General features: G+C 57.4%; 1 protein-coding gene across 9 annotated transcripts in view; it reads left to right on the top strand.

The window, feature by feature from the left end:
* Positions 1-26,547, top strand: part of ptprt (protein tyrosine phosphatase receptor type T) — a 53,491-nt gene that overhangs the window by 15,232 nt on the left and 11,712 nt on the right. For 3 of the 9 annotated variants that reach the window (XM_088423366.1, XM_088423362.1, XM_088423360.1), the window contains exons 9-21: positions 3,207-3,322; positions 3,386-3,566; positions 5,116-5,225; positions 12,118-12,319; positions 13,637-13,739; positions 14,600-14,876; positions 15,290-15,326; positions 16,279-16,335; positions 20,062-20,197; positions 21,665-21,697; positions 24,247-24,401; positions 24,945-25,025; positions 25,511-25,546. In XM_088423366.1, the coding sequence (XP_088279492.1) occupies positions 3,207-3,322; positions 3,386-3,566; positions 5,116-5,225; positions 12,118-12,319; positions 13,637-13,739; positions 14,600-14,876; positions 15,290-15,326; positions 16,279-16,335; positions 20,062-20,197; positions 21,665-21,697; positions 24,247-24,401; positions 24,945-25,025; positions 25,511-25,546 (1,524 nt within the window). The remainder of the gene's footprint in view (positions 1-3,206; positions 3,323-3,385; positions 3,567-5,115; positions 5,226-12,117; positions 12,320-13,636; positions 13,740-14,599; positions 14,877-15,289; positions 15,327-16,278; positions 16,336-20,061; positions 20,198-21,664; positions 21,698-24,246; positions 24,402-24,944; positions 25,026-25,510; positions 25,547-26,547) is intronic. The other 6 variants (XM_088423369.1, XM_088423367.1, XM_088423363.1 and 3 more) reach the window with 5 other exon arrangements.

The raw sequence follows: 26,547 nt of genomic DNA, 5'->3' as shown, positions 1-26,547 counted from the left end.
CGCAGGTGCGTCTTCAATCGCTATTTGCTGGAAGCGGCGCGCGTCCTTTGCCGGGAGTCCTTTCCAATGCCGCTTTGGCTAGTTTTCTATGCGTCTACAAAAAGACACAAACCTTACGCCTTCTCTGCTGAGCGCCACTACTTGTGTGTGTGTGTGGGGGGGGGGGGGGGGGGGGGGGGGGACGCAAGCCTCATCATCTCTGGAAGGAAAATCCCGTCAGCAGCTTTCCCAAAGCCCACCTTCCAAATCCGTCGGCAGGCTTTTTTTTTTCATCTTCTAAGCGGCGGAGGTTTGACGCGCGTTGACGCAAAGCCACTCAAGATGGTGTCTGCAAAAAAAAAAAAAAAAAAAAATGAAGCAAGAGTACTACTCTGAGGCGGAATAGGGAACATTTAACCTTTGGTAAAAAAAAAAAAGGAAAAAATCTCGCATCTCCAAACGTCAAGCTACTCCAAAGGGCGCAAATTTCAAATCATCAATGATGTCCTGAAAACAGAGTTGCTTTTTGGTCACAGGAGAGTCTTTTGCTATGGTCGTCTCCATCGAAAGGAGGCCGCCTCCCGATGGGAAATTGTGATTGTTTGGATTCCCTCTAGCGGATGCATGTTGCAAGCCCGGCCGCGACTTGAGCTTCTATTCCATGCGCCGTACAAATGGGAAAACGCTTTTCCGATCGGTTGAAGGGTTATTTTTCGGATGACTTGACCTGTCGTCAGCGCCGCGCTGTTTTGCAGCCCCCCCCCCCCCCCCCCCCCCCCCCCCGTAGCCCGGTGCGCTCCTTTCCCTGCAGCTCTCAGCGCTCGTTAGGCGCTGACCAAAGAACGCGGGGGTCGCTCGAGTCCCTTAATGAGCTGGCCCCGCACGCCAATTACAGCGCTACGCGCACGCACACACTTGCCGCCGCCGTGGGTTCAAAATAGAAAAAGGCGCGGGACGGGAAAGGTCCTCCTTGGCCGAAGGGGCGGCCAAAACCTTCCTCGGCGGACGCTCGCGTTTGGCGCGGGGACGTCAGGGCGGCTCCTTGGCGGTCGCCCTCGGCTCCCCCGCCGACGCCGACTTGAGACAAACTAGCCCGTTGCCCGGGAAACAAATCGGCCCCGAAAGGCCAATTAGGAAAGCGCGCCCGTCAAAGCCCAACCCGCGCGCTCTTTTATGCCTTCCGTGCCGCGGCCGGTTGGCGCTTTTCGATCAGAGCGGGGACATCCCATCGCCGTAACGCCTTTCCTACGAGCCGGGGGCCGTACGCGGCCCGTTCGGCTTTCGGAGAACTGGAAGGAATTACTGCACGCGGCCCTCAGCGGTCGGGATGATGTATCGAGGCCGCCCGCCCGCCCCTTGTCGTCCAGTCGCTCGAACGGCCCAAGCCGATTAGCCTCCCTCCGTCCGCCGGCGGATTCGAGGGCGGCGGGCCTTCATCCCAGCGCTCCGGCCGTTTGGGGGGTATCGGACATCGATCCGGCTCCTAATCTCACGCGGTGGGATTATTTGCCCCGCGGGATGCGAGTCTTGTTTCCAGACTCCATGAAGCGGCGCGCGGCCCAGGTTCCGGAAAGAAGATTTTGCGCACGTAGCCGTCAAGTGACCAATGTCAAGCGCGCGTTCCCCGAGGGGCAGCCGCGTTTGGAGGTCGCCGCCGCGCTCGGTCGGGGGACGGGGCGGGGCGCGCCGCCCGGCGGGGGTCCTCAAACACGGCGGGCCACCCCCGCAAATTTGCTTTTAATCCCGCCGCCGATACGTCAAAGCGGCTCCGGCCGTCCTGGTCGGACGGCCGGGAGCCGCCCCTAATCCGTCTCGGCCGGATCCGATCCGGCAAACAAAGGCCTCTCGGGCAACTGTGGCGCACGGATTTGTGGCGTCTTCTTTTAAGTGGGGATTTGGGGGGCGGGAGAACCCCCCAAAATCCAATAAGGCAAACCCGATCAAGCCCGATTTGTTTTGAAGTTCTTCTGTCATCAACGCGCACGCACCATTTGGTCCGCGGGGGCCGGAAAACATCGAGCGCAGCTAGCTTTGCAGCAAAAATGTACCGGATGCGTGTATATGCCATAAAAATCCGTTATTTGGCCTTTTTGGTTCGAGACTTATTTGGTCCAAGTCATTTTTTGTATCCGTTGATTTGAAATCACTTATAAAAGGGTCCTTTCTGCGGAGAGACGTCTCTTCTGAGAATAAAATGAGCATTTTCCATTTTCCGAATCAGAGCTGACGGAAGGGGGTCGTTCCCCCAACATGGAAGACGAAGGGCAAAACTGTAGAAAAGCCTTTCTGGGGAAAATAAGAAAGCTCCAGAAGGTAGCGCGGGTGGGAGGAGCCCCCTTGCTTGCACTAGATGCCCTGTGCTAAAAATAACGATATCAAGAGAGATAAGATGACTTCTGAAAAGTGTGTCAAGACTACAAGAGAATAGACATTCGTGGCCGTTTCTCAGGCGCCAGGCGAATATTCTTCCTACTACTTCAAGTATTGAACGAAACGCATGCGAAAGCGTTCTGGAGCAGTCCAAACAGTTGTCCTTGTGTCTCGGTTTTTGTTTTTTGGCGCCACCTCTGGCCGCTGTTGGCGGTGCATTTCTGCAGGGGGGGGGGGGGGGGGGGGGGGGGGGGGCGTTCCAGTCGGGCTAACGCCTCCCTGCCTGCCTGCCTGCCGCAAGTTGTTGTCGGCCCTAACGAGTGTCGTCTGCGAGTGGTTTTCTTCAGTGGCATATTGTTTACGTTAATATGGCCACGGTCGGTCATTTGCGTCACGAGAGATAATAAGCTGGCCGATGTTGGTTTACATCAGCGCGATATACCTTGTATGCGTGGGCTCGTTAGCATTTTCCTGTTAGCTCATTAGCATTTTCATATTGAGAATATCATTTGTTGCTGTCTGGTGGATTTAATTTGCACAGTTGTCTACGTTTGGTAAGATGTGATTTTCGCATATGTATACTTCTGGTGTATATATGTTTTACGAAACATAAGCGAGTGAGTTGCGCTCGTTTGAACAGAAAGAGTGGAAAGCACGTCCGTCGGTGGATTTTCTTGGGATTTCTCGATTGCGAGTGAGAAGGGCTGGAAACGCGGCTCTGTGGCCTCTGTGAAGACTCGCCGATCGTGGGGAAAAACCTGCGCTTTGGCGTTTTGTGGGCTAATGGGAGCGCCGTGTGCATTGCGGTTAAGCGGCCGGGACTAATGGCGTTGCCCCGCCCCGCCCGTCTCCTCCAGATCCCGTCCACGGTCCTCAGAACGTCAACGTGGTGGACGTCCGGGCGCGACTCTTGACCATCCAGTGGGAAACCTTCGGCTACGCCGTCACGCGATGCCACAGCTACAACCTGACGGTACCGGGCCCGGGCGCCCCCCCCCCCCCCAATGTTCTGCGCTGACGCCCCGCCCGCCCGCAGGTGCGCTACCGCTACGTGTTCAACCAGCGGGAGTTTGCGTCGGAGGAGCCGATCCAGACGTCTTCTCGCTACACGCTGAGGGACCTGCGGCCGTCCGTCACCGTCCGCCTGCGGCTGGTTCTGGCCAACGCCGAGGGCAGCAAGGAGAGCGAGGAGATCGTCAAGCGGACCGAGGAAGACGGTCGGGCTTTTCTCTTTCTTTCTTACGGCCTTCTTTTTATTTCCCGCTTTTTTCTCGCCCGCCCGCCCGCCGTGTGCTTTCTTCAGCTCGCTTGCTCTTTTTTACGGCGCGCTTTCTTTTTCCTGCTTGCTTTTTGTCTGCCGTGATCTTTTTCGTTTGCTTTGTTATTCGTGCGATTTGCACTTCAGAACCATTGCATTAAAAAGCACAAATTTGAAAGGATCATTTCAATCAATTGGAACAAATAATAACGGTCAAATCAAAGCCAAGAATAAAGGAACTTCCTGCCGCGATATTATTCATTTCAAATGAATCATCTTTAAGTACCGTCAAAGAAATGCATGAGTTCCGTTTCATGGGAGTAATTACTTAATTAAATTGGGGGAGCCCGTTATAAATTCCAATGTTAAAAATGTCGAGGGGGTGAATGAATACACTACATGAATAAAAGAATGATCAATTCCATAAAATATGCATTTTCATTTTCAGCTGATTAAGACATGAAATGGTAGAAAATAGAGGTAACCAAAGTAACCAATGCCAGATCGGAGGGGGCGGGTGAGAGGCGCTAGAAAAACAGGCCACAATTCCGGATCGCAACCAAATCTTCAAGTATGGCTCGGAAATAAATGTAAAAATGAAGGTGGATGCGATGGGTAAAAAAAAAGAACAGTTAGATGAATAATAGACACGTGCTGGTGGAACAATGTCAGTTCAGCTTCTGAAAACCAACTCCAAAGATCCACCTTTCATCATTTTTTTTGGGGGGGGGGGGGAGGGGGATCATTAGGAAGCGCCAAAGAGAGGCTTGCAAAGTAGGTTGGTCGAGCATGCCATCAAAGGCAAAAATCTTGGAAGACGAGCAGAGGAAGATGCTCGCAAAGGACAAATGGAGCCTTTCATTTGCACGGATTTGCTCTTTTCCCGCCCTTGGAAGACGCAAACGTTTCAATCCGGCAAAAAGTGGGACTTGACAGCAATTCAAAGGGGGAAAGAAGCGGCGATTGGCGAGCCGTCGGGGGCACAACGTTGAGGGAGGCCGCTTTCCGTTTCCGCTGCCTTTTTCCGCCAAATCCGCGTCGGCCCCAGACGGAAAGCGGGCCGGACCGGCCGTCCTTTCCTTTGCTTGCGTTTGGGGGAGGGGCCCGGGCGCACGTGGCTCGGGGGCGGCTTTCGACGCGGCGGGCTGCGCGGCGGGCTGCGCCGCGAGGACCGCGCCCCCTACGCCCGTCCGTCGCAATCGCCTCGGCTGCTCGGGGCCGCCCGGGTTTCGTCACCTCGCGACTCTCGAGGCTCCCCCAAATCTCCGATTGGAAAGGAACATCACCGGGGAGGGGGGGGGGGAGGCAGCGGGCGGGCGGGCTCGGGCCGCGTTCCCCACGTGGTACAAGCCTGGAAAAAAACAAGGCGCACGCGGCAAGAAAAGCAGCTCTTGGCAGGCCCTTTCCAATCCCGCCGAATGAGCGCCAAAGGTTTTTTTTTTGCCGGAAGTAGGAAGGACGCGCGCCCGCCTCGTGTGCGTCCTGACGCTCGTGCCGCGTGTCCGCAGCGCCCGGCGCCGTGCCCAAGGAGTCCCTCCGGGACACGCCGTACGAGGACAAGATCTTCCTGCAGTGGAAAGCGCCCAACGAGACCAACGGCGTCATCACCCAGTACGAGGTGAGTCCCCCCCGCCCGCGTTTGGAGGGAGGAGGCCCCGTGGCCCCGTGGGCTTTGGCCTGCCGCTTTCGCTCTGGCTCGGGTGGACGCGGGGGCCCGCTATACATACGGGAGGATGCCGGCCGGCCGGCCATTAGGGATAATGAGGATAATTGGGCCTTTTGTGGGATTAAAGGCATCGTCTGCCAGATCTGAAGGCCCCTCTCGTCTCCGGGCCCTTCTCCTTTGAACCCGCCTTTGCTCGGGAGGGCCGGGCCCCCCTCGTCCCCCCGCGGCGGGCCGGGGGGAGCGCAGGTGGAGAGAGAAGACGGCGTTAGAAGGAGCGGGAGAGCCGCATGCAAATCCGCCGCCCGCCCGCCCGCCTCTCTTGAATGTGTTAAGATAATTGCAGATAATTACGGGATTAAAGCGAGGCGAGGCGAGGCGAGGCGAGGCGAGGCGGCCCGCCTCCTTTCATGTGTAGGTGCCCACCAATTACACTTTTGTTTGGCCGCAAAAACACCGCTGTTGTTGAATTGGCATCTGGACAGCTTGTGTTTTTCCTGCTCCAGGAATCTGTTGGACGGACGGACCGTCCAATGGCAGGAAGGCTATAAAAGCGCCCGACCGAAAATGTCGTTATTGCAATTTTCATCCGGCGTTTCAGTCGGCCCGCCGCGCCCCTTTTTGCTTTCCGAAATATAATTCAACTGACTTGCCGCATCTTCATAGTACAAAGTGCAACCGGCCTGACGTCGACGTGACATGGCTTTAGTGCAATTGACAAACATGTTCAGTTGAGTGAATAAACTGCGTGGCTTCGATTCAATACTTGTCATTCGCAGCTTTAACACCGCCGACTTTACCGGAGATTAATTTGCGGTCGCTCCATTTCTTAGTCCCGGTTTCAGGTTTCATGCTAATGAGAGCATTCCGGGATGCCTTTCAGCTTACCGACGAATGCGGACCAGATTTGCATTGTTTCTCTGATTGGCGCAGGGTTAACCCCTTTGCTAGCTTTGTTTTATTGGCAGCCTTACATTACTGTGTTGTGTTTTAATTGCAGTGTAACTTGGTGTGAACTTTAAGTGTAAGTATTAAAGCAGAAAAAAAGAAGTAGCGTGAGTGCGCACAGGAGTAGACCAGCGCCTGACAAATGAGGGACTGGGAAAAAAATGCTAAAGACACTCCCTGGCGGTGGTTGCGGGAGGGAGGTTGGGCAAAACTAGGCCGACGGACCCACGATGGCAATTTCGTCTTGCCTGCCTTCGGCCGTGCCCCAAACGGAGGGCGTTAATCGAGTTTGTTAAAAAAAAAAAAAAAAAAAAAGATGCGCGCAGATGTTAGCGCCCCTCGCAGCGTTTTCCCAGGAAGACTCCTCCATTCGGTCTGGAAACAACATTCGTCGTACGGCAAAATGTGACGGTTCCCTTACTTCAAAAGGTGGGCCGGGCGGGCGATGTTGTCGAAAGCGTCGGTCAAGAAAGCGCAAGGTTGTCAACATCAAAAGGCCATATCTGCTGACCCGAGGCTGGAGCGGAAACGGAAAGGACAAGTGCGAGGAGGCGTACGGCTGCCTGACGGCAAGCGCCGGGGGGGAAAAGCGACCCGAATGCAAATCCGCCCCGAGATCGTTACGTCCAATTACGGCGGCGGAGGGAGCCGCATGAAAGGCCGCGCGGATGACGGCGGCAGAGACGTCCGCTCTAAATTTGCCGCCCGGCTCACAAAAGGCGATGGGAATGTTGCCGTCTCCCCCAAAACCTTGAGCGCGGGCGTGATCCTCGGCCGTTTCCGTGACGGCTTCGTGCTCCGTTAGCCTGCGCGGACCGCGCGGCAATTTGGAAAGGGGCCGGCGCACAAAAACGGGAACGCCGTCACGGAAAGCTGCATCACTTTGTCCCCGCGATCATGCGGGAGCCGCTCAAAGGCGGCTTTGCGCAAGAAAGCTCCAGGCGGAGACGAAAGCTCCACGCGGCGACGAAAGCTCCAGGCGGCGACGAAACCCCGCCGCGAAAGTGGCCGCGCCCGGAGCAAGAATGAGCTAACTTCTTTAGCTTCCATGCAAAAAGAGAGAAATTCGGCCATAAATTCCCTTTTTGAAAAGAAAACCGTAGCCGTCGGTACCGATTGGTAGCGCGCGGCCGGTAAAGCCCCTCGGCATCTGACTTTCGACGTCCTCGGCCTCCAAAAGCGAGCGCGAGCAAGCTGGAGCTAACTTGGCCACGAGAAAGAAGTCGGCGAACTTTAATCAATCACAAGAATGGGATGGGGCAAGGCTGCGTTTAGAGCGCCGGTCCGGCCGGGCGCTAAACTCCTCAAAACGCCGTACTTTTCTTTCGCCGGCCGCTTGCAGAAAAAAGCAAAAAGTGTCATGAAAGCAGAAAAAAAAAATCGCGCTTTAGAAAGCTGCTTGTTTAGCGACGACTTCTCACCTTGCTACATACAGTTGCGCAATGCTTTTATTTTGCAAAGATACGACTTGATCCGCGGGTGACGACGACTCGACATCTTAACAAAACGCACTCGGACTCAACCGCGGCTTTGCTCTCGTGAGATGACGATGTTTAATTTAGGAGCCGGAGCCCAGACAACTGTTGTTTTGGGAGCGGGTCGACAGTGGAGTTTAAAGCGCATGCTAATAAATGATATCCAAAAGCCATATTTCAAACGTATATTCAAGCTGTAGTAAAATGATAACATCAGGTGTTTGATGACACCCCGGACGGATTTTCCAGAATCAGAGTAACGGTCGGCACCGAACGCCGCAGCGGTCCGTCTGTCCCCGTTGGGTGCGGACCGGTCCCCGTCGTGGCCCGTTTCCTCGGCGGGCGTATCAGAAAAGGGTCCCGTCGTCAGCGGCGGGATACATTTCGGGTCCTTGGGCCATCGCTTACGCGGCGCCTCCGCCCGGGCCCCTCTCACGCCTTTGTCACCGGAGCCGGGCCCGCTCCCCGCGGAACCGCTCGGCCGCCCAAAGGCTTCGAGTTTCTGCGCCGCTGCGATTGTCGGCGCGGCGGCAGGAGGGGAAAGCAAAGCCGAGCGGAGGAAAGGAGGCGTGTCCCCGCGGCTGTGTTTTTAGCTTCCTGGCAGTCGGGGGCACCGGGCCGATCTCCGCAGACGGGCGGCAAAACGTCCTTCGAATGGACGCCTGGCTTGGAGCTCCTTTGCGCATGGAGCGAATGAGGTGTTGCTAAGTTGCAAACTAGCGCCCCGCAGGGCCCCGCGGGGCCCCAAGTGTCCGCTGTGGGCCACGGATGCTTGGGATTTGCTTTGTTTGTTTGTTTCCCCCGTCCTCTTGCGATGGCGAGGAACATTTTGCGGAGGTAGCTGTCCTACCCGTCTCTGCCTCGAGACCCAGCGGTGGCTAAAACGGGCTCTGGAGCGCCCGTGGGGAATCTTTGCGGATTTGAAGGGCCGGCCCGTCCGTCGGCCTTCGGCGAGCGCGTCCGCTTTTTCGATGCCGGGCGTTCTCCGAAAAGGCAATCATTTATATGCATGCATTTAAGTATGGGAAGTTTGAAAGTGTGGCGATATGGGCCAATTTAAGTGGAAGTGGCTGCGTTTTGCAAAGATTCCCCATTTTTGTCACGGTGACATCCATTCCCCAAAGGCATGCCGCTCACTTGCGCTTTGAAATCTTCCGCGCCTGAAGTACCGTTCGAACCCGCCGCTCGTTTCGGTGGGGGGGGGGGGGTTCAGTGTTGCAGGCTGGTAAAAAACCAAATAAACTAAAGGTGCGCTGCACTCTCACAGAAGCGAAAGGTGCACCGGAGCGCTTGAAGGAGGACCTCGACGGCCCTCTGACGCCGTGGCTCCCCCGGAGACGGCGTCCGAGTGTCCTTGAGCGAGACGCTTTTACGGCCCCGATCAAGCGGGAGCGCGCGTGCGCCAAGGAGGCCGAGGCGTCCGCTCTCAAAGTACCGTTAAGGGAGCGCCGCCGGCATCCGTCTCCATTCGGCCGCTCGCAATTATGCGCTCTGCGCCCGTTCGTCCGGAACGCCGCGACCGGCCCGCCCGGACGGACTTTCCAGCTCCGGCGGATGCGTGTCACGCTCCCGCGTCCGCGTCGGTCCCCACCTTAAACGCTAAGCGCGTGCGGCGTCGGGCAAATGCGGCTTAAAGGTCGCGCGCGCGGCTTCAAGGCGGGTTAGTCGCTCGTCGGACATCCGCTCACACCTCGGGCCAAATCTCGCAGCGCACCCGTCGCTCGCCCGGGCTCGCGGGGGAATAGGAAAGCCGGCCCAGACGGCGGCCGTTTCCCGTCTCCCGTGAGCGTCCCGGGTCGAAACGTGGAGGCGGTGACCCCGTCGCGTCACGTCGGGGCTCCAAAAGCGGCGGCGGCGCTTTTCGCCGGCTCGCGCCTTTCGTTCGGGCGGCTTTCGCGCTACGGCCCTCGTCGACGGGGAGGATCGGCCTTCGGCGGCGGCCGCGGGAAAGCTGATTTTTATGCCGCTCGCTCCGTAATCGATAGCCGGAGCGTACATCCGCCGCCTCGCTCCATAATCCCGCCCTTTATTGGCTTGTGATGATGAGCGCCTCTGCTAACAGCTCATCTCTATATATTAAAAAGAAGAAAAAAAAAACATCCACCGGCGAAGAAAGATCAATCGCACTCTCGGGACGGCAAAGCGCGCGCTGTGAGTTGCTGCGTTTCTCCAATAAAAAACAAACGCCAGCAATCATAAAAGATGGAAAATGAAAAAAGAAAAAAGTCAAGTGAAATAAGGTTGCCGTCTGCGCCGTCGGCGCGTCCCGCGGCGCAGCCTCGTAAACATTCTTTACTGCCGGGCCGAGCGATAGCTTCTTGTACTTGCGGGGGTCCGAGCGCGGTCCGCCGCTCGTTAGGTCGGATAACGACGGACGGTAGATCACGGGAAAGCGCGCCGCCGCCGACAGCTTATTAAAAAGACGGCCGGCACATTTTAATAAATGTCAATACTTCATTATTTGCCCTTGATGAACTCGGCGGAGGCGGGGCGGGGCGGGCTCCGCCCACGCCTCCCTTTACCAACATCTTGCCGCAGATTCCTGCCCGGCCGCTGGACGGAAGCAAAACGGAAGCGGCGGCTATGAAGCAAGCGGGGAAGGTTACGCGCCGCATACGCTAGCGGCGATGAACCAATCGGATAACTTTATCTGGTACAATTAGCGTCCCAAAACCACAGAGCGTTTTGCCGGCCCGTCCGCCGGCGCAATAAAGCCGCAATCCGCAGGCGACTGTCTGCTTTTGGTCGCGCGTTGGATGTGCTTGTGTTTGAGCCTTTTCTTTGGCCGCGCTAATCCTCGCAAACGGACCCCATAATCCGGACCGGCGCGCTTTACGGCGCGGAAAGAACGCCGGTTAACATTCGTTCGAAAGCACTTAGAGTTCTAGAAGTGCCCCCTGCGCAAACCGGCTGGCTTTTTTCAAATGTTTATCCGGGGCGCGAGCCGCAAACGGCCGCACGTACGACGAGAAGCCAAAAAGCCGTCCGGGGCGCCGGCGTAAACGCGGCGCTCGGCGGCTTTTTCCCAGCCGAAGGTCCGGTCCCGAGAGGCGGCGGCTTGTTCGCCCTCGCCGGAGTTAAATGCCGAGAAAGGAGGACCCAAGCCAAGGTGGAACAAGGTCCGACCAATGACTTTTGAAAATGTCATCCCGACGTTGCACTCGAATGAGCGACGGCGGCGGGGCCACAAAGCGGACAAAACGTCGCCTCTTTCAAGGTGGTCTGACAAAAGCGCTCGGCCCTTCAAGGCCCCTTAGCCGGAATTCCCGTCGGCTCGGAAATGACGGCGGTAAACGTCGTCCGTTTGCAAGTACGCTATGTTCAAAGGCCAGGCTTTGGCGTTTGCTACATTTGAAAAGTAAATCAATATTTTTATGCTTTGATTATTATGCCACTGCATTTTTTTTCCCGTAATGCCTCAAGTTATGCGTGTGCATTACGGCGTTATGCATTATGGATAATGCATTATGCATTATGGGAAAAATGCTGAACAAGAACTAGGATTTCTGTTCCATTTTATATGTATATATATTGTATTCTAATTGACCAAGGTAAAAATAAATGGCGTCAGATTGCGAAGACAACATTAGAGTGCCTTGTTGTCAGCCGTGAGTCTGCACACATCTCTATTCATACATATATGTATTTTTTTTAAGTCCGGCGTGAGAAGCTCATGTTAGCTTGCGCATAGAGGAAAATCTATTCCCAGAATGAACTTGAGATTTCTTTTTTAACACCGTCCAAAACAGTACAAGCACAACATCACCATTCATCAAAAAACGTGCAGGTTCCTATTATTCGTAAAACATTTCAATTTTTTTATCCGTCGCTAAAATTCAGCTCGCGGGCCGGACGGTACCGGTTTGCGGCCCGGGGGCCGTACGTTAGGGCCCCGCTTTGGAGCAATTCCTTGTCGTCGGAAGGGTGAAATTCAAGTCGAATGGTGGAAACTCGGACCGGGGCTCCCCACCTTAGAGCGCCCCGTCGTCGGCCGCGTGATAGAATGCGGAGGGCGAACGATGTTTTCCAAGTCAGATGCGGCAGGCGGCGCGTGGGCCGGGCCTCGGAGCGAGCGCCTGCTCGCGTATGCGCGGGCGAGCCTTTCTTTCTTCTGCGCCTTTGCCGAGTACCACGATGAGACGCGCACGCGCACGTGTTGTCCTGAGGCCTCGCGCCGCTTCGCAGCCGTGTGCTAAAATGTTGGAGATGAGTCAGCGCCGCGCGGGCCGTCGGCGGCTGGACATGGGAGGGCTCGGCGCGCGGGCGGGCGGGCGGGCAAGCGAGCGGCCGCGCTCGGCCGATCGCCCGGGCAGAAAATTGAAATAACGCTTTGTCCTCAAATGAAAAAGCTTCCAAAACGTCAAGGTTTCGGGATGCTTTTGCCTCATTCGAATCAAACATCTTGGCTTGCGGTCTCCCTCCAGATCGGCTACAAAGGTCTGAGCTCTCTGGACCCCGGCGCCGACCTGACGGCCCAGTGGGGGAAGGTGACCAAGCCCGCCAACGAGACTCACCACCTGTTTGCGGGCCTCCACCCGGGCACCACCTATTTCTTCACCCTCAAGGCCTCCACCGGCAAGGGGGCCGGCCCGCCCGTCAACACCCACGTTACCACCAAGATAGCGGGTAACCCGTCGCCCGCGGTTGGGGAACCTAACCCAATTTTATGGAGGGTTTTTTTTTTTTTCCAGCGCTGTGTCATTTACCGCCATATATTTTGATATATTCCGGTCGATGACCGTTTTTACTTTATTCTTTGCTCTGCGAGTGAACACGACGAGGGTTTGGTCGCGTAGTCTTACCGCGAGACAAACAAACATTTGGTGAAGCCGGCTTTCCTGTCATTGCGCGCCACCCACCGCCCGGCCTCGCTCTCCGCTTTTGTTCCCCGATCCATTTTTATCTTGACTTTTACCGTGCGCTTGTCAGCCGCTTCGCAAATGTCACGGCTATGAAAGCGAGGCGGTAAACTTTCCGCGGCTTGGCGTGACGCGGCGCTCCTTTTCCCACCTTCCCAAGGTCGCAAAAGTCGACGGACGTTCGCCGTCGGAAACCTTCCGATGGAATGTTCGGTCCGATCCGGGCTTCAAATCCGGAGCCAGCCGGTCGCGTCCCTCGACCCGTTTCTCTCTTGAAAAGACTGTCGAGGCCGCCGCCGTTCGCGGGCTCATCTGCTTCGGTAACCGCGCGGGCGGGAATCTTTTCCCCTTTCCCAAAACGTCCGTTTCTTACTCATTTTATTCGCGAGTGAAATGTCGGCTTGACCGAAACGAATCCGAGAGAGTCGGGCCGGTTTTCGGAAGAACGGGTTTTTCAAAATAAAAGAGCTCTCACGCTCTAATGATCATTCTAATATTAATGCGGTCGAGCCGCTTATCCTCACTTGCCGGCCGACTCTGGCCGGTAGACGGGGGACGCCCCGGACCGGTCGCCGGCCAGTTGCAGGGCGCTCGGAGACAAACGTTTTCCCCTCGCCGGCCTCCGAATGAGACAAATTAGTCGGCGTTACGGTTGCTTTAAGTTGAGCACGCCCGCTTTTCTCCAGAAATCCCAGCAACGGCGGTGAACGTTTTCCCCTCCGAATCAAGCGCCGGCCGTCCACCTTGTCGCGCGCGATCGATGCCGCCAAAGCTTCGGCGAGACCTCTCCTCCCGTCCGGAGCGCGCCTCCGATCCGCTTGTCGCCTAGAGACGGCAAACCTTCAACAAAGAAGACGAAAAAGAGCGTTTTGGCGACGGTTGACTTGAAATGTCACGCCGTCAGCCGTCTTGTTGATCTCCCCGCGGAGCGAGAAGATAATGAGGTCCTGATGAAAAGTCTTGATCGGAGCCAGCTTTGGGGGGTGGGGGGCGTTAATGGCGTAAATGCCACGGCAAATGTTGATGTTTTGGGGGCACGTTCGCACGTCGGCAGAAGTGTGACATCCCCCGCCTTCCGCCGCAGCGCCCGTCATGCCGGACTACGAGTCCGAGGCGCCTCTCAACGAGACCGAGTCCACCGTCACCGTCCTCCTGAAGCCCGCCAAGGCGCGGGGGGCGCCCATCAGGTACGTGAGCGCGCCGGCCGCAAGTGGCGATCGGGCCCGCGTCATCGAGCCCGAGCCTTTCCGTGGGGCGGGAGGGAGACGCGCGCGGGCCCCCGGGTGATGGAAGCGGAGCGCGCCAGACGGAGGGAAGGGCCCCCCGTATTTTCAAGCCCTTCCCGTCGAACCGCCGCCGTCGGGCGCGCGGGGGGGCTCTCCAGCGGCGTCCCTCCGCAATTACCTCCCTCGCCGAGCCGTCGGGCAATTACGCGCAGTTACGCGCAATTAGGCGCAATTAGGCAAATGCGCCTCTGCCCGGCGGCGTCCCGAGCGCGCCCGCCCGCCCGCCTTTCATTAAGACGGAAATTGCTGATGACCGCAAGAGGGGCCGGCCGGGCCGTCTCGGCCCTTGTGGATGAACCGTCCCTTTCCCCGACTAAATAAAAACAAATCAAATCAAAGCAAATGAGCCCCGCTCACCTTCCGCCTTTCACAGGATTCATCCCGCTAATTAGAGAGCCGAATTGTTCGGAGGAAAATCGGGAGCCGTGGCGAGGGCCGTGGCGAGAGCCTTGGCCAGAGCCTTGGCGAGGGCCTTGGCGAGGGCCTTGGCGAGGGCCGCGCCGAGCCGTAAAAAGCTCAAGATTGCGCCTTTGTCCACCACGGTCCGGTCAAATTCAAAGAGGGCCCACGCGAATACGCTTCCCTTCGGAGGTCAGTAAAAACTCTTGAAGGAGGAACCGGGAAGGCGAAACGCAAAAGTTTAGCCAGAAACGTGAAATCGGCATTTCGCGGGCCTCGGGTTTGACACGGGCGCTCTGAACGCTAGGCGCGGATGGAATGTTTTTTTTTTCAATAAACGAAAACGTCGGGCGTGCGCTCAGTTCCTACCAGCTGGTGGTGAAGGAGGAGCGCAAGCCCAAGTCGCGGCGGGCGGCCTCGGAGAAGGCCCCGTGCTTCGCCGCGCCCTTCAGCTTCCGCAACGCCTCGGCCTCCGACTCGCCCTACTACATGGCGGCCCAGCTGCCGCCGGCCGGCCTGCCGGCGCCGCGGCCCTTCACGGTGGGCGACGACAAGAGCTACGGGGGCTTCTCCAACCCGCCGCTGTCCCCCGCCAAGAGCTACAGCATCTACTTCCAGGCCCTCAGCAGAGCCAACGGGGTAAGTCCTCGGCTTCGGCCCGCCCCCGCCCCGCTCAAAACTCGCGTGGCGCTTCCTCCCTTTCTTTGAAGAAACGTCTTGTTGCGGAAATGCACTCTGAACTTTGTCCTGTTTACTTGGGGGCGGCCATCTTTGGACGCGCTGCAGCTCTGCAAACGCTCATTGGGGGGGTTCTTTCCGTTGGCGGGCGGGCTGGGCTTTTTTTTTCTTGCCTGTTCCAAGCGCGCCAGCAGGTGAGCCGCAGGCCAGGCGGAAACATCCGCAAAACGGCATCGAGAAGGCGCGCCGGCCTCTCTGGCGGTCGCGCGCACGGCTGCGCCGCTTGCGCCGCGCTACGCGGCGTCGGCGCCGCCTGCGAACACGCTTGAGTGGAACGGGACCTGAACGCCGCCTCTGCTCTCTTTCGCTTGCAGGAGACCAAAATCAACTGCGTGCGCCTGGCCGAAAAAGGTACCGCCGGCCGTCCTCCCGTCCCTTTTCTGTACAAGTGCTAAAAAGCTAGCCGTGGGCGTGGCGGTATTTCCAAAAGTATTTGGACGCTATTTTTTTTTGCCTCACTGCGCGCGCGGCGGGAACAGGATTTGCTGAGGAAAGTATAAAAAGGAGCTGAGTTGAAGAAATGAAATGTTTTCATAGCAAGGTCAATAGGGACGTTGTACTGTTTGGACGCCGTTATTTCACTCACTACGGACGTCAAAGATCAATGTTGGGTCGGGCAACCGGCGAGTTCATTATTGTAGCGCTCGCTGCATGAAAATGCGTTCCTGCGCGTTTGACTCATTGGCTGCCAATGACCGCTCGCACGTCAAAGATTTCCTGAGTTAATCAAAGAATGATACTTCTCCAAATACGTTGACCAGCGTACGTTGTGCCGCTCGCCGCCCATTGTAAAAAACACGCAGGCGTGCGCGCGCGCGCGACAAGGTTAGCCCGCCTGCAGAATTTCTAAAGTCGGCGATATCGATCACTCGATCAATCGATCGCGCAGCGTGTTTTTGGTCCTTTTTTGGTCCTTTTTTGGTCCTTGCGGCCACGGCTGTCATCACGCAACTTTCGCCAACTGACGCCAACGGAATATTTTGCCTCCAAATATTTGGAGGCTTAGCTGGCGTATGAGCAAATGCAAAAGCAAGCGGGCTTTTTGGCCGCGAGTTCCCGGCCGCGCTTCTCCGACGCCTTTGGCTTAGCCACAAAGCGTCGGCCTCCGTCTTTTCCGTGCCGCCGCCGCCGCCGCCGCCGCCGCCGCCGCTTGGTTTGCTGGCCGTCTTGCTCCGTCTGGAATAATTTTCTTAGACAATTTTCTCTTCTTTTTCTGCTCCTTTGTTTGTTTCCTCCCTGCCCCCGGCGACGCCGGCCGGCCGGCCGTGGGACGTGCGGCCCCGCCCTCCCCGCGCTCCCTTAGTGGTGATAGGTAGGGGACAAATAACCACGCCGTACATTCTAGTCATCCCGAGCGAAGGTGATTATTGCTTTACAGGCAGAGTATTTGCTTCCCGCGTCATCACGCGATCGCCGTCGTCAACTCGCCCCCCCCGCCCCCACCCCCGAAACTCACTCACCGCCCCTCCCGCGTCATCGTCGTGACCTCATTGTGACTAATTTGGATGGGCGCGCGCGCCGTTTGTGTTGCCGTCCCGCCCGCGGGAAAGCGTTGGAGCATTTGTTCCGCGACCCGGACGAGAAGATCAAGGTCGCTCCTCGGAGCCTTTGTTTAAGGTGGACCGCCGAGGGGGCGGCGTCCTTTTCTCGCTCCCCTGTAAACCTTTCCCCGAGCGCTCCGCTCCAAATAGCCAAGTGAACCAAAGTCTCGGCGACGTCGCCTCCCCGGGCACGCCGTCCGAGGGGGCCGCATAAGAGACCTCGCTGAAATGCCGCCGGCGAGATCTTCCCGCTGCTTTCGGGGTCCGATGCTCAAACGCTCGCCCGCGTCCTTCCGGCCGAGCCGCGTTGGCCTCGCATGCGCTTTTCCCGAACGTGGGTATGACCCCGTCTCACCGCGGCGTTCGCTCGCCGTTGGCCTCGCATGCGCTTTTCCCGAACGTGGGTATGACCCCGTCTCACCGCGGCGTTCGCTCGCCGCCGTCCACGGAGCGCGACGCCCTTCGCTCGGACGCGACGGCCCCCGCCGCGGGTTTGGATTGTCGGCGAGCGCTTTTCGCCCTCGCGCGGCTCCTTCCCACCCGTCGGCGGACCGTCCGCCGTTGGGCGGGAGCGACCGAGGGACTCGCGTTCCGAGGCACTTTGCCAAATGAGCGCGCGATGGTATATGATGGAGCGTATTTGCCGCGGTACGGGGGCGGCGGTCGGTTCGCCCCGGCGACGAGAACATCGACGACGAGAAGCGATGTTCCGCCGGGCGAGAGTCGACGCGGCGGAATTCTCCCTTCGCCCCGGCTGACGCGTGGTGAGACGAGTCTCCCGGCCTCTCCCGCTCCAATAACAATAATAGGAAATAAATGAAATATGATGCACCCCCTTTGCGATACCACCGTGCGGTATTGTGAGGGATTTCCTTTAGCGCGGCTCCATCTAGAGGATGCGCGTTGCCAGCCGCCGCTGCGGCTTCTATCCGACGCGCCTCATATACGAAAAGGGGCCGTTGGTCCCAGGCGAGCCTCCCGCCCGGAGCGGAAAATGCGCTACGCTGTTTGGCGCCGACGCACGCATGCGCTCGCGCGCCGCCGTCGAGATGGATAATCCGGTTAAACGCGCGCGGTCGGGCTAATCCGCACGTAAAATAGGTGCGCGGCGTTCGACTGCTATCGCGCGGGCGCGCTCGGGCCGCGGCGGCGAAGGTTCGAGTAAATACTCAATAATACATGAGCGGCGTTTATGTACGCGTTCCTCCGCCGGCATATTACAAAGGCGCTCGGCGTCGTCAACAAACCGGCGCGGGCCTAAAATAAAGACCCGCCTAATATCTCATTCGGGGCCGGCGCCAGAAGAATCAATCTTGAGAAGAATCAATCTCGCGCCTTTGGATGAGATGAACTTTTTAATATCTGCGGTCTTGGGCGTCATTCCCCTCGGACGGCTTCGTCGCGCGATCCGGGGAGCGGCGTAAACAAAGAGCGGGCGGGGCCGATAAAAATCATGTCCAGAAATGCAGAAAAAGAAAGGTATGCGGGAGCGACACCCACACGCCGGATGACGATGACGAGCGGCGCCGTGACAATCGCTCTACGATACTTGGCCTGGTTGTCGTGGTTACGGATGGGAAAAACGCTTTCGAGGGATTAAGTCCCGGGCTAATCGCGCTGATACTGATTGATGGGGCTTGGCATTGTAGAGAAGCCTTAAATATTACCTACCGGGTGCTTTCTTTGAAAAACAAGATTGGATTCTTTTTTTTTTCCTCCCCTTCATCGTGGATAATACGTAAGAAACGCCGCAAGCGAGGATGGCTTTGCGATCGCTTCGGCCGCATACTCAGGGCGCAAACGCGAGAATGGAACGCTAACAGGCTCGCGACGGAGAACGGAAACCGACCGAGCGGATCGCTTTTCGCGCCTGGGAAAAGCCGCCGAAGGCGAACGGAGACCCGCGCGCGGAAAGGCAAAATGACCTCCGTAATAGCGGATAGCGGCCGCCCTGCCCCGCCGCCATAATAAGGGTAGTATCCGGGCGGCGGGGGTTCGCCTCAAATTTGATGCAAGGGGACAGTGTGCGAGATTTCCGCCCTTTTTCATTCAAAAGGAATGAATGAAATGATTGCACATTTGAAAACCTCCCTCCCAAATTCTTAGCGACCAACGCTACGTTTGAAATATAAACGTAGGTCTAGCTCCGGTGAAACCCTATTACATGAGGGGCGGCCACGCTACGGACAATGCTAGATGCGGCGCCTCCTGCTGTCCGTAATGAAAAATCGTCTATCCCTTTAAATAACTACATTGACGTATTTCTTCTGTCTGTTATTTTTTTGATCATCTATTTTGATTGTATATTATGTGTATTCTAGAGATATATATATTCTGCATGTACGCCTTTGGCTATTTGCGGAGAAAACGGCTCGTGCGGCGAGCTGCTAAGGTACGGGCGGGGCTCCGCCCGAGCGCGCCGCCTTTAACCTGCCGTCAAATGGGGTCGGGCGCTAATGCGCGGGCCGCCCGCGGGGAGGATGATGAAACTGCACCGCGCGACGGAAGCGCAGGGGCGTGACGGGGCGCCGCCGCGCCGATTTGATGAAGCCCCGGCCGCCGTTAGGCCAACTCGCCGCAGGCCCTCGCCAAATGACAAAAGAGCCCCCCCCCCCAACAAGAGGGCGACCGAGAAAAAAAGCGCAACAAAGCTATAATGGACGTCAAAAAGAAACGGTCGCCGCAGAAGAGCGAAAACCTTGGCCAAATAGAGCGCACGAGCGTATGAGAATATAGTCCATCACCGAGTAGAAGTGAGCGTCCAACAAACGTTTGCTCGTCCGCCGTTTTTTCGCGAGGCCGGCCACATTCTGTCGGATGTGACGGACCGCCCGCCTCTGTAAATAACCCGCCCAAAATGCAACCGGCTAGCAAAGCGTGGCGTATGTAAAAAATCAAAAAGTCCCACGACAGTAAAAGCTGTTGACAAATTGCGCTTGTTGTTTATGTAACTGTCCAAAGTCAAGTACTTTTATTTTCCGGGCAGGGGTTGTTTCATTTGCCTTTTTTGGACAGGCGGCCTCCGCAAAGGAACGGTGACGTGGCGTCCGCTTCGGCTCATGTCAGCAAAAGCTCCAAGGCCCGCTTCCATTGATTTTTGGCTGCGGTGGAAAGGCTAAAAGCTTTTCCCTTTTTACATCCTAACGCCCGTCCCGCCGGCAAAGCGCCCCGTCCCATCGACGTATCGCTCGGCGCGGATCCGCAGCCCTCTCGGGGTCGACCCGTTTCTTTGTTTGTTACAAAACGGGCCTTTGGAAGCTTCTATGAAAGCCGTGACTGCGGATGACCCGCCGCTACTGAGAAATATACGGCGGAAGATTGGAAAAATGAAGAATCCTCAAAGCAAAAAGAGCTTTTGGGGCCGCCTTCCTTCCGCGCGGACGGGCGAAAGGAGCGTCGCGTGCCGTCCGGCGCCCCCTCCTCCCCCGCACGTCTTCATCCGAGCGCGGCGGTCACCCGGCGTCGCCGTGGCGCACCTTTTCCGTGCGGGCCGCGACCCCGGCCCGTGACCCCGGCCGCGCGTGTGCCTTCTGTTTCCCCCCAAGGCGCTTCCACGCAAGACTCGGACGCCGCGGAGCCGGAAAAACCGGCGGACGGCACGGTCAAGTTGGCCGGCGTGATCACGGGCGTCCTGGTGTTGGTCGTCATCCTCCTGGGCCTGCTCCTCACCTTCAAGCGCAGGTTGGCGGCCCTCCGTCCGTCCGTTCCCTTCACGAGGGATCGATTTGCAAGGTCAACGCGTGAGACCGACCCTTTGAAATATGTTTCGGTTACAGTTTTCGGTGCGCTTTTACAATTTCATCGTATCTGTTTCGACGGCGTAGGAGCATTTGGGGGGGAGCTCGGAACAGATTGGGCTACGTGCACGTAAAAAGCCGGGAACCGGACGGGAAGGCGCCTTTTCCGTCTCGGCGCCTTTTCCGTCTCGGCGCCTTTTCCGTCTCGGCGGCTTTCCGCGCGAATATTCCGGCTGACGGCAGCCACCGCATGTTCGTTTGGCCCCAAGCGACGAACCTCCCGCCTTTCTTTGTTTTGTAGGCTTTTCGGGCGCGATTTCTCCCGGGCAAATTGCGGTCGATTGGAAAGGGGCTCGGTTTCCGTCGCCGGGTCAAAGCGGCCGCCGGCGAGATAAGGCCGATCCTCGAGCGCCCTATTAGCGAGGCCCGCCCGTCGCGGGAGCTCATCCATATTTCACGGGCCGCACTTAATCCCGATGTCTGCAAAAAGTCTTTTGGCCCCTGTCAAACAACGTTTGGCCAGCCTCTCCGAGCCCATCAATTATTCGCCGGTTTAGAAAAGAGGTCCCGAGCGCGGCGCCGGCAACTGTCGGATTAATCTTTCCGGCAGACGTTCCTTTTCCCCGCCGGGGCGGCCGGCGCGGCTAATAAAGACGCCAGTCAAGTCTTAATGGGAATGCGATGTTCCCGCGGGCGGGCGGGCCCTCGGGGGGTCCGCAAAGGAGCACCCCGAGACCGCCCTCTATAAATAATGAAGCCGGATGGACGGGACACGCGCTCTGCGATGGGGGACGCTTGTTTTCGCCGGATGGACGGGACACGCGCTCCGCGATGGGGGACGCTTGTTTTCGGCGGATGGACGGGACACGCGCTCCGCGATGGGGGACGCTTGTTTTCGGCGAATGGACGGGACACGCGCTCTGCGATGGGGGACGCTTGTTTTCGCCGGCCGAAAAGCTCACGTCGCCGCCGTTATTCAAGCGCGTCTTTTTTTTAGTGTTCCCGGCGTTGGCCGTCGGGCCGAGATGAAACGGAAGACGGCGGGCGGGACTAGGCGTAGTAAGGCAACCGTGGGGGGCCAAGCGCGCAGACGCGAGTGGGAAAGCTCGGAAAGCCGCGGCCCAATTCAAGGCGAAAGACGCGACGCGACCTCGGCCGCTTGGCGTAATTCCAGCCCTTGATTGTAGGGCCGCTATTTTCCGTCTTGAAATCGAAGGCTTTGTAAACGATGACAAACCGGGGTGTCATCCAAGCGGTGGATTTAGCCGTTCCTCGCCACGCGCGCGGCTTGGCTTCTTTTTGCGCCCTCTGACTGTGGTCTCTCTCTCGCCCTTTTCATGCCTGTCTCCGCCCTGCTTCCCGCTGTTGGCTCCGCCCCGCACCCGCCTTCTTGCCCTTCTCGTGCCGATAGGGAGATTCACACGTGGAGAACTCTGAGCGTGGGGTATCGTATGTTTGCTTCTCCGCTACGCCGCCGCCGCCGCCGCCGCCGCTTTTCTTTCTCCCTTCCTCTGTCATCTCCTCCGAAATCCCGCCAGTCAAGTTGTGCTAGGACACCTTCCGCGGTCTTGGCTAAGATCCCACCCTACCTCTTTTTCCCCCTCCCTTCAAAAGCGTCCAAATTTGAAAAGGTTTTGCAAGCATTCCTCATCGCCGTACGAAAGGACGCGGCCGACGATCCGTCGAGGCGCGCCAAAAATCGGCGCGCCTCAGGGCTCGAGGATTTGTCTTTCTCCTTTTCTCCTATAAAGCGGGACCCCCCGCAATTGTTTGGCCCCCAAATTCAGCTTGACTCATGGTATGACATTTGAGTAGAAATGACCTCCAACAAATGTAAAGACGCCATGCAAGAAAAAGTGCGGCAGGTCGGCCGGTTCGCCTTGAAGCGAAACGTTTCATCTTTGGCGTGTTCTGGCGCAGCGAGTCGTCGGTAGCATCGGATTTTCCGCTTGTTTCGGGGCCGGCGCATGCCCCCCCCCTTTGAGACATTGCTAAACGGCACCGTTTGCGGGCAACGAGGCTTTCCCACCAATGAGTGAGGGACGCGAAGCCGCCGCGTGGCGAAAGGAACGGAAAGGCAGAGAGCGCAAGATTGGATTAGGCCTGCCGAATTGACGGCCAAAGAATTCTTTTTTTGTACTTGTAAGGGGGATTTATTCTACTAAATTAGCCAAATCAAATATCAAGCACGCGAGGCGGGTCCACGCAACCGACCCCGGCCGGCCACAAACGGATAGCCAAAGTTGAATCGCCGGGTGGGGTAGAATGGGGTAAATGGCGTTGGGCCCATAATTTGTTTCCGCGCGGAAATTACCGAAGTTTTACGGGCGGGGGTCGTCCGCTTCAACCTTTCAGCGCGCGGTCAGCGGCGCCGTTTGAAGCTGCGCGCCGCGCTTCTTAAGTGATTGCCATCTGGTAAAAAAAAAAAAAAAAGAAAAAGCATCCGGATGTGATATGGGTAGGGTTAGCTTGGCTAGTTTCTCCCCTTCCAACTCAAAGAGAGGACGGCGGCGCGCTCTCTTTGCGCCCCAAACTTTTCCGAGAAAGACGCAAAAAAAGGGGGCAGCGAACAACACAAATGAGCCATAAGATCCTGTTGCTGGAAAGTCAAAACAAATCAAAAGGAAAATTGCGCGCTTTGGATGGATGGATGAAAATAACGTTTGTTCAAGACAGTACAGTTTTTCAAAAGGTTTCCCTTTCTTTTCAAAACAACCCGTTTTGTCAAATAGCACATTATTTCACGATTTCTTTTTTTGCTCAACCGGTAGGCGAGTAAAAACGAAACCCAAAAGGCCAATCAATCTCGCCGTTAAACGAGCGTCGGGATCCGGGAGCCCGCTCGGGCTCGGCCTTTCATCTCCTCCGCTTGCTTTTGTTCTCACGCCCGCTTTTGTCCGGCTTTGCTCTCGGCGGGTGACGGAAAACAACATCGACGTCCTTCTTCTTTTTTATGGCCGCGCATCTTGACGGGGAAGAGAAGGGGCGCAGAAAGCCTCGCGTTTGCAGACACGCTTCCGAAAATCCAAAAAGTGCTTTCTTTTTTCCATCGCTTTGGACCAGGCCGACAACACAAAGTCCCACCCGAAACCCCCAAATCGGATGGGAATAAACGCCATCGGATCGGATGTCGGTTTTCCCAACAAACACTCGCACCGATGCGGTTATATAGCAAAAAAAAGCGGCGGCGCCGAGGATGAAAAAACTGAGGGGTAAGGGCGAAATCCAAAATGTCCGACTAATCAGTTGACCGGTTGTGTTTGTCCTTCTTCTGGGCGCTCGCTCGTCTCCCTCCTTCTTTGGCCACGCTTCAGAAGACATGCTTATTCCTACTCTTATTACCTGTAAGTAAACGCCTCGTGCGCACCCGTCATCAAGCACCCCAAAACACAACACGTAGAGAAGATGGGGCTCAAGCCCCGCCCCCCCCCCAAAAGCAAACCTCGCGTACGTCGTCACGCTCAGGCCGTGACCGAGGCCCGGCGGACACATCGGCGGCACTTCAATACCGTCCGAAATGAAACACCATCATATTAATCATGAAATATCAGGGTTAGTTTGTCCACGAGGAGAAAATTCCAAATCCCACTCATCCCGCCCATTCGCCGGCCCCGCGTTGAATCCACCGCCCTATTAGCTTTCCTATTGGATCGGCCGCGGTTAAGCGGCGTCGCCGCGCGTCCGTCCCCGCCCCCGCCCCCTCCCGCCCGGCCGCCTTGAGCCCCGTCCCCCTTCGTCGCGTCCGTCCCCGCCCCCTCCCGCCCGGCCGCCTCGAGCCCCGACCCCTTCGTCGCGTCCGTCCCCGCCCCCTCCCGCCCGGCCGCCCTGAGCCCCGACCCCTTCGTCGCGTCCGTCCCCGCCCCCTCCCGCCCGGCCGCCCTGAGCCCCGTCCCCCTTCGTCGCCGCCGTCCCTCCTCGTCCCCCGCCGGGCCGAGCGAAGGCGGAATTTGGACGCTCGCTCACACGGCCGCCTCGCGGGCTTTCCCCCGACAGGAAGTTGGCCAAGAAGCACAAGGGGACGGCCGGCGGCTCCACCCAGCAGAGGGAGATGGGCCCGCTCCACGCGGCCGACAAGAGCGGCGCCGACGTCGGCGCGCCGCGCAAGGACGACCCCTTCTCCGCCTCCGGCCAGGACCTGGACTGCTTCGGTAAGTTCGAGCCCACCCTTCGTTCTTCTCCCGAAATGTCCCGAAAGTGGAGTCCCCCGAGGTTCTGTCCTTGGCCCCTCCCTTCTTTTGCGGATTGACTTTTTGTCCCTTTTTTTCTTTGAGCGTGTCCCTGTAGTTTAATGAGGTTTAATTAATTTATTAAAGATTTAATAAAGGTAGCGGGCGGGATGCAAAGTAAGAACCGGAAACTCGGAACGAAACCGCCAGCAAAGTTTGAACCGACGGCTTCGGAAAACAGAGGACTAAAAGTACGAAAGGCGACGGGGAGCGAGGCGGAGGGCGGGCGTGCGCAGGTAACGCGAACGAGGAAAGCAAACAGGAGGAGGGAACATAGAGCAAGAAGCCCAAAACAGAACCCGGCAAAAACACGGAAGGAAGCGGAAAGCTTTGTCGCCGTTAGCGCCGGCGCCTCGTCGCCGCCCGTCTTGGATACGGCCCGTCGATGGCTCCGGCCGTCTTGGTTTTTTCTTTCATGGCGGCCCCGCGTGATCATGCCCCTCTTTCTGCCCTCCTCCCCTTCAGCCTCCCCCTCTTCGTGCTCCTTCTCCATGCAGGGAAGCAAGACGCCGCAGAGCAAATCCCTGCTCAGTTCCTACTACTCAGGTAAGGCGCGTAGCGGGGGCGGGGGCGTCCTCCTCTTCCGCGTCGAGACCTTTGAAAATCGGGTGACGGCACCCAGCTATCGTCAAAGTTTTTTCTGCGAAGGCCACGCCTCGGCGCGTATGCTATTCCCGGACGTTCTTATTTCCGTGACCCGATTCACGCCGTTCCATTTCGACCAACCGGTCACGTGAAGGCCGCTCCAAATATCGCGCGCCCCAAAAATCGCGCGCCCCAAACACCACCATTTGCTTCCGTCGGCGGACGGGACCTTTCAAGCTTCCCCGTTTCACGTTGCCGACGTCCGGCTCCCTCCTTCGGCCGACCTCCGTCCCCGTCGGCCCGTCTCGTCCGGCCGGCGCCGGGGATCGCCTTCGTCTCGGCGGCGTTGTTTTCTGCCGATCCTAAGTGGCGAATAGCAAAGGGCCGACGTTTGTTCATGGCAACGCTGTCCTCGTCTCGCTTGTTGATGGGCGCGTCTTCCGCAGCGTCCAAAGAGCCAGTGCCTGCCGCCGCCTCTCTGGGTAAGACAGCTAGTTTGCGTTCCCCTCATTCCGCGTGTGCATGTTTCCATGTCATTGTCGCTGTTTTGTTTTTCCTTTCTGCGCTCTGGACTGCGCGCTGGGTGTTTAGCCCACCGGACCGGCGCCTACGCCGCGGATATTTCAACCCCAAAGCGAGAATTCGGTCTCAGTCGGACGGTCTTCGCGGGGTCCAATCGGGTCCTCCGAAGTCACTGGGTCGTACCTCTCTTCAAAAGAGAAATTGGGAATGAAAACCTCCACATTTTTTACGCTGAAAAGTTTGCTATTTTAGCCAGAACCTTGAAGTCCGATCAGGAATTTGAAATGACGTGGCGAGTTTGGGGTTGCTGGGGTTTGGCTGCGCGCGCGTCTCATAAGCGCGACGGAAGGCGTCCGTCCGTCTTTGTTTTCGGCTTTGTGAGCCTCATGGCGACGTGGGTGCGGCTTAGGTGTGTACATATGTCAGTTGTGTTGTTTTTTTCATGCGCGGGGGTGGGCTCGGGCCTTCGCGTCGGTCCGAGCGGCCGCGGAACAATGGCGGCGATTCTCGGATGCGCCGGCGTCTCCCGCGGGGGCCAACGCCGACGAAGGCGTCTCGCTCTGGCAAGCGATTCCCCGGCGGGCGTCTTTTGGACGAACGCTCTTCTCCTTTCCGCAATGTCACCCGAGCGGGAGAAAGAGACGCGGAAAAGGTTGAGGCGCTCCTTGCTCGGTGGCCCTCCATTAGCCCAGGGACTCTTTTTACGCCTTGAGGACCTTTGACTGGGAGATACGGAGTTTTGGATTCGTTGTCCGTCTCAAATGTGAAACAGCCCGGAAAGCTGCATCCAAAAAAACAACAGCTTGCGCGCGAGTGTTTTTGTAAATAAAAAAAGAAAGGATATAGCGCTCCTATGGTAATGCGCTAACTACAATCTGAAGGATTGTGTAACGTGACGACGGCGACAAAAAACCGCAAAACCGGTCTAGTATGGTTGAGTATGGTAGTACAGGAGCTGGAA

This window comes from Hippichthys cyanospilos, chromosome 9 (genome assembly GCF_059441005.1).
Source record: "Hippichthys cyanospilos isolate Australia breed blue-spotted pipefish chromosome 9, RoL_Hcya_1.0, whole genome shotgun sequence".
In the NCBI taxonomy this organism is placed as follows: Eukaryota; Metazoa; Chordata; class Actinopteri; order Syngnathiformes; family Syngnathidae; genus Hippichthys; species Hippichthys cyanospilos.
This window is presented reverse-complemented; position numbering and strand designations above follow the sequence as displayed.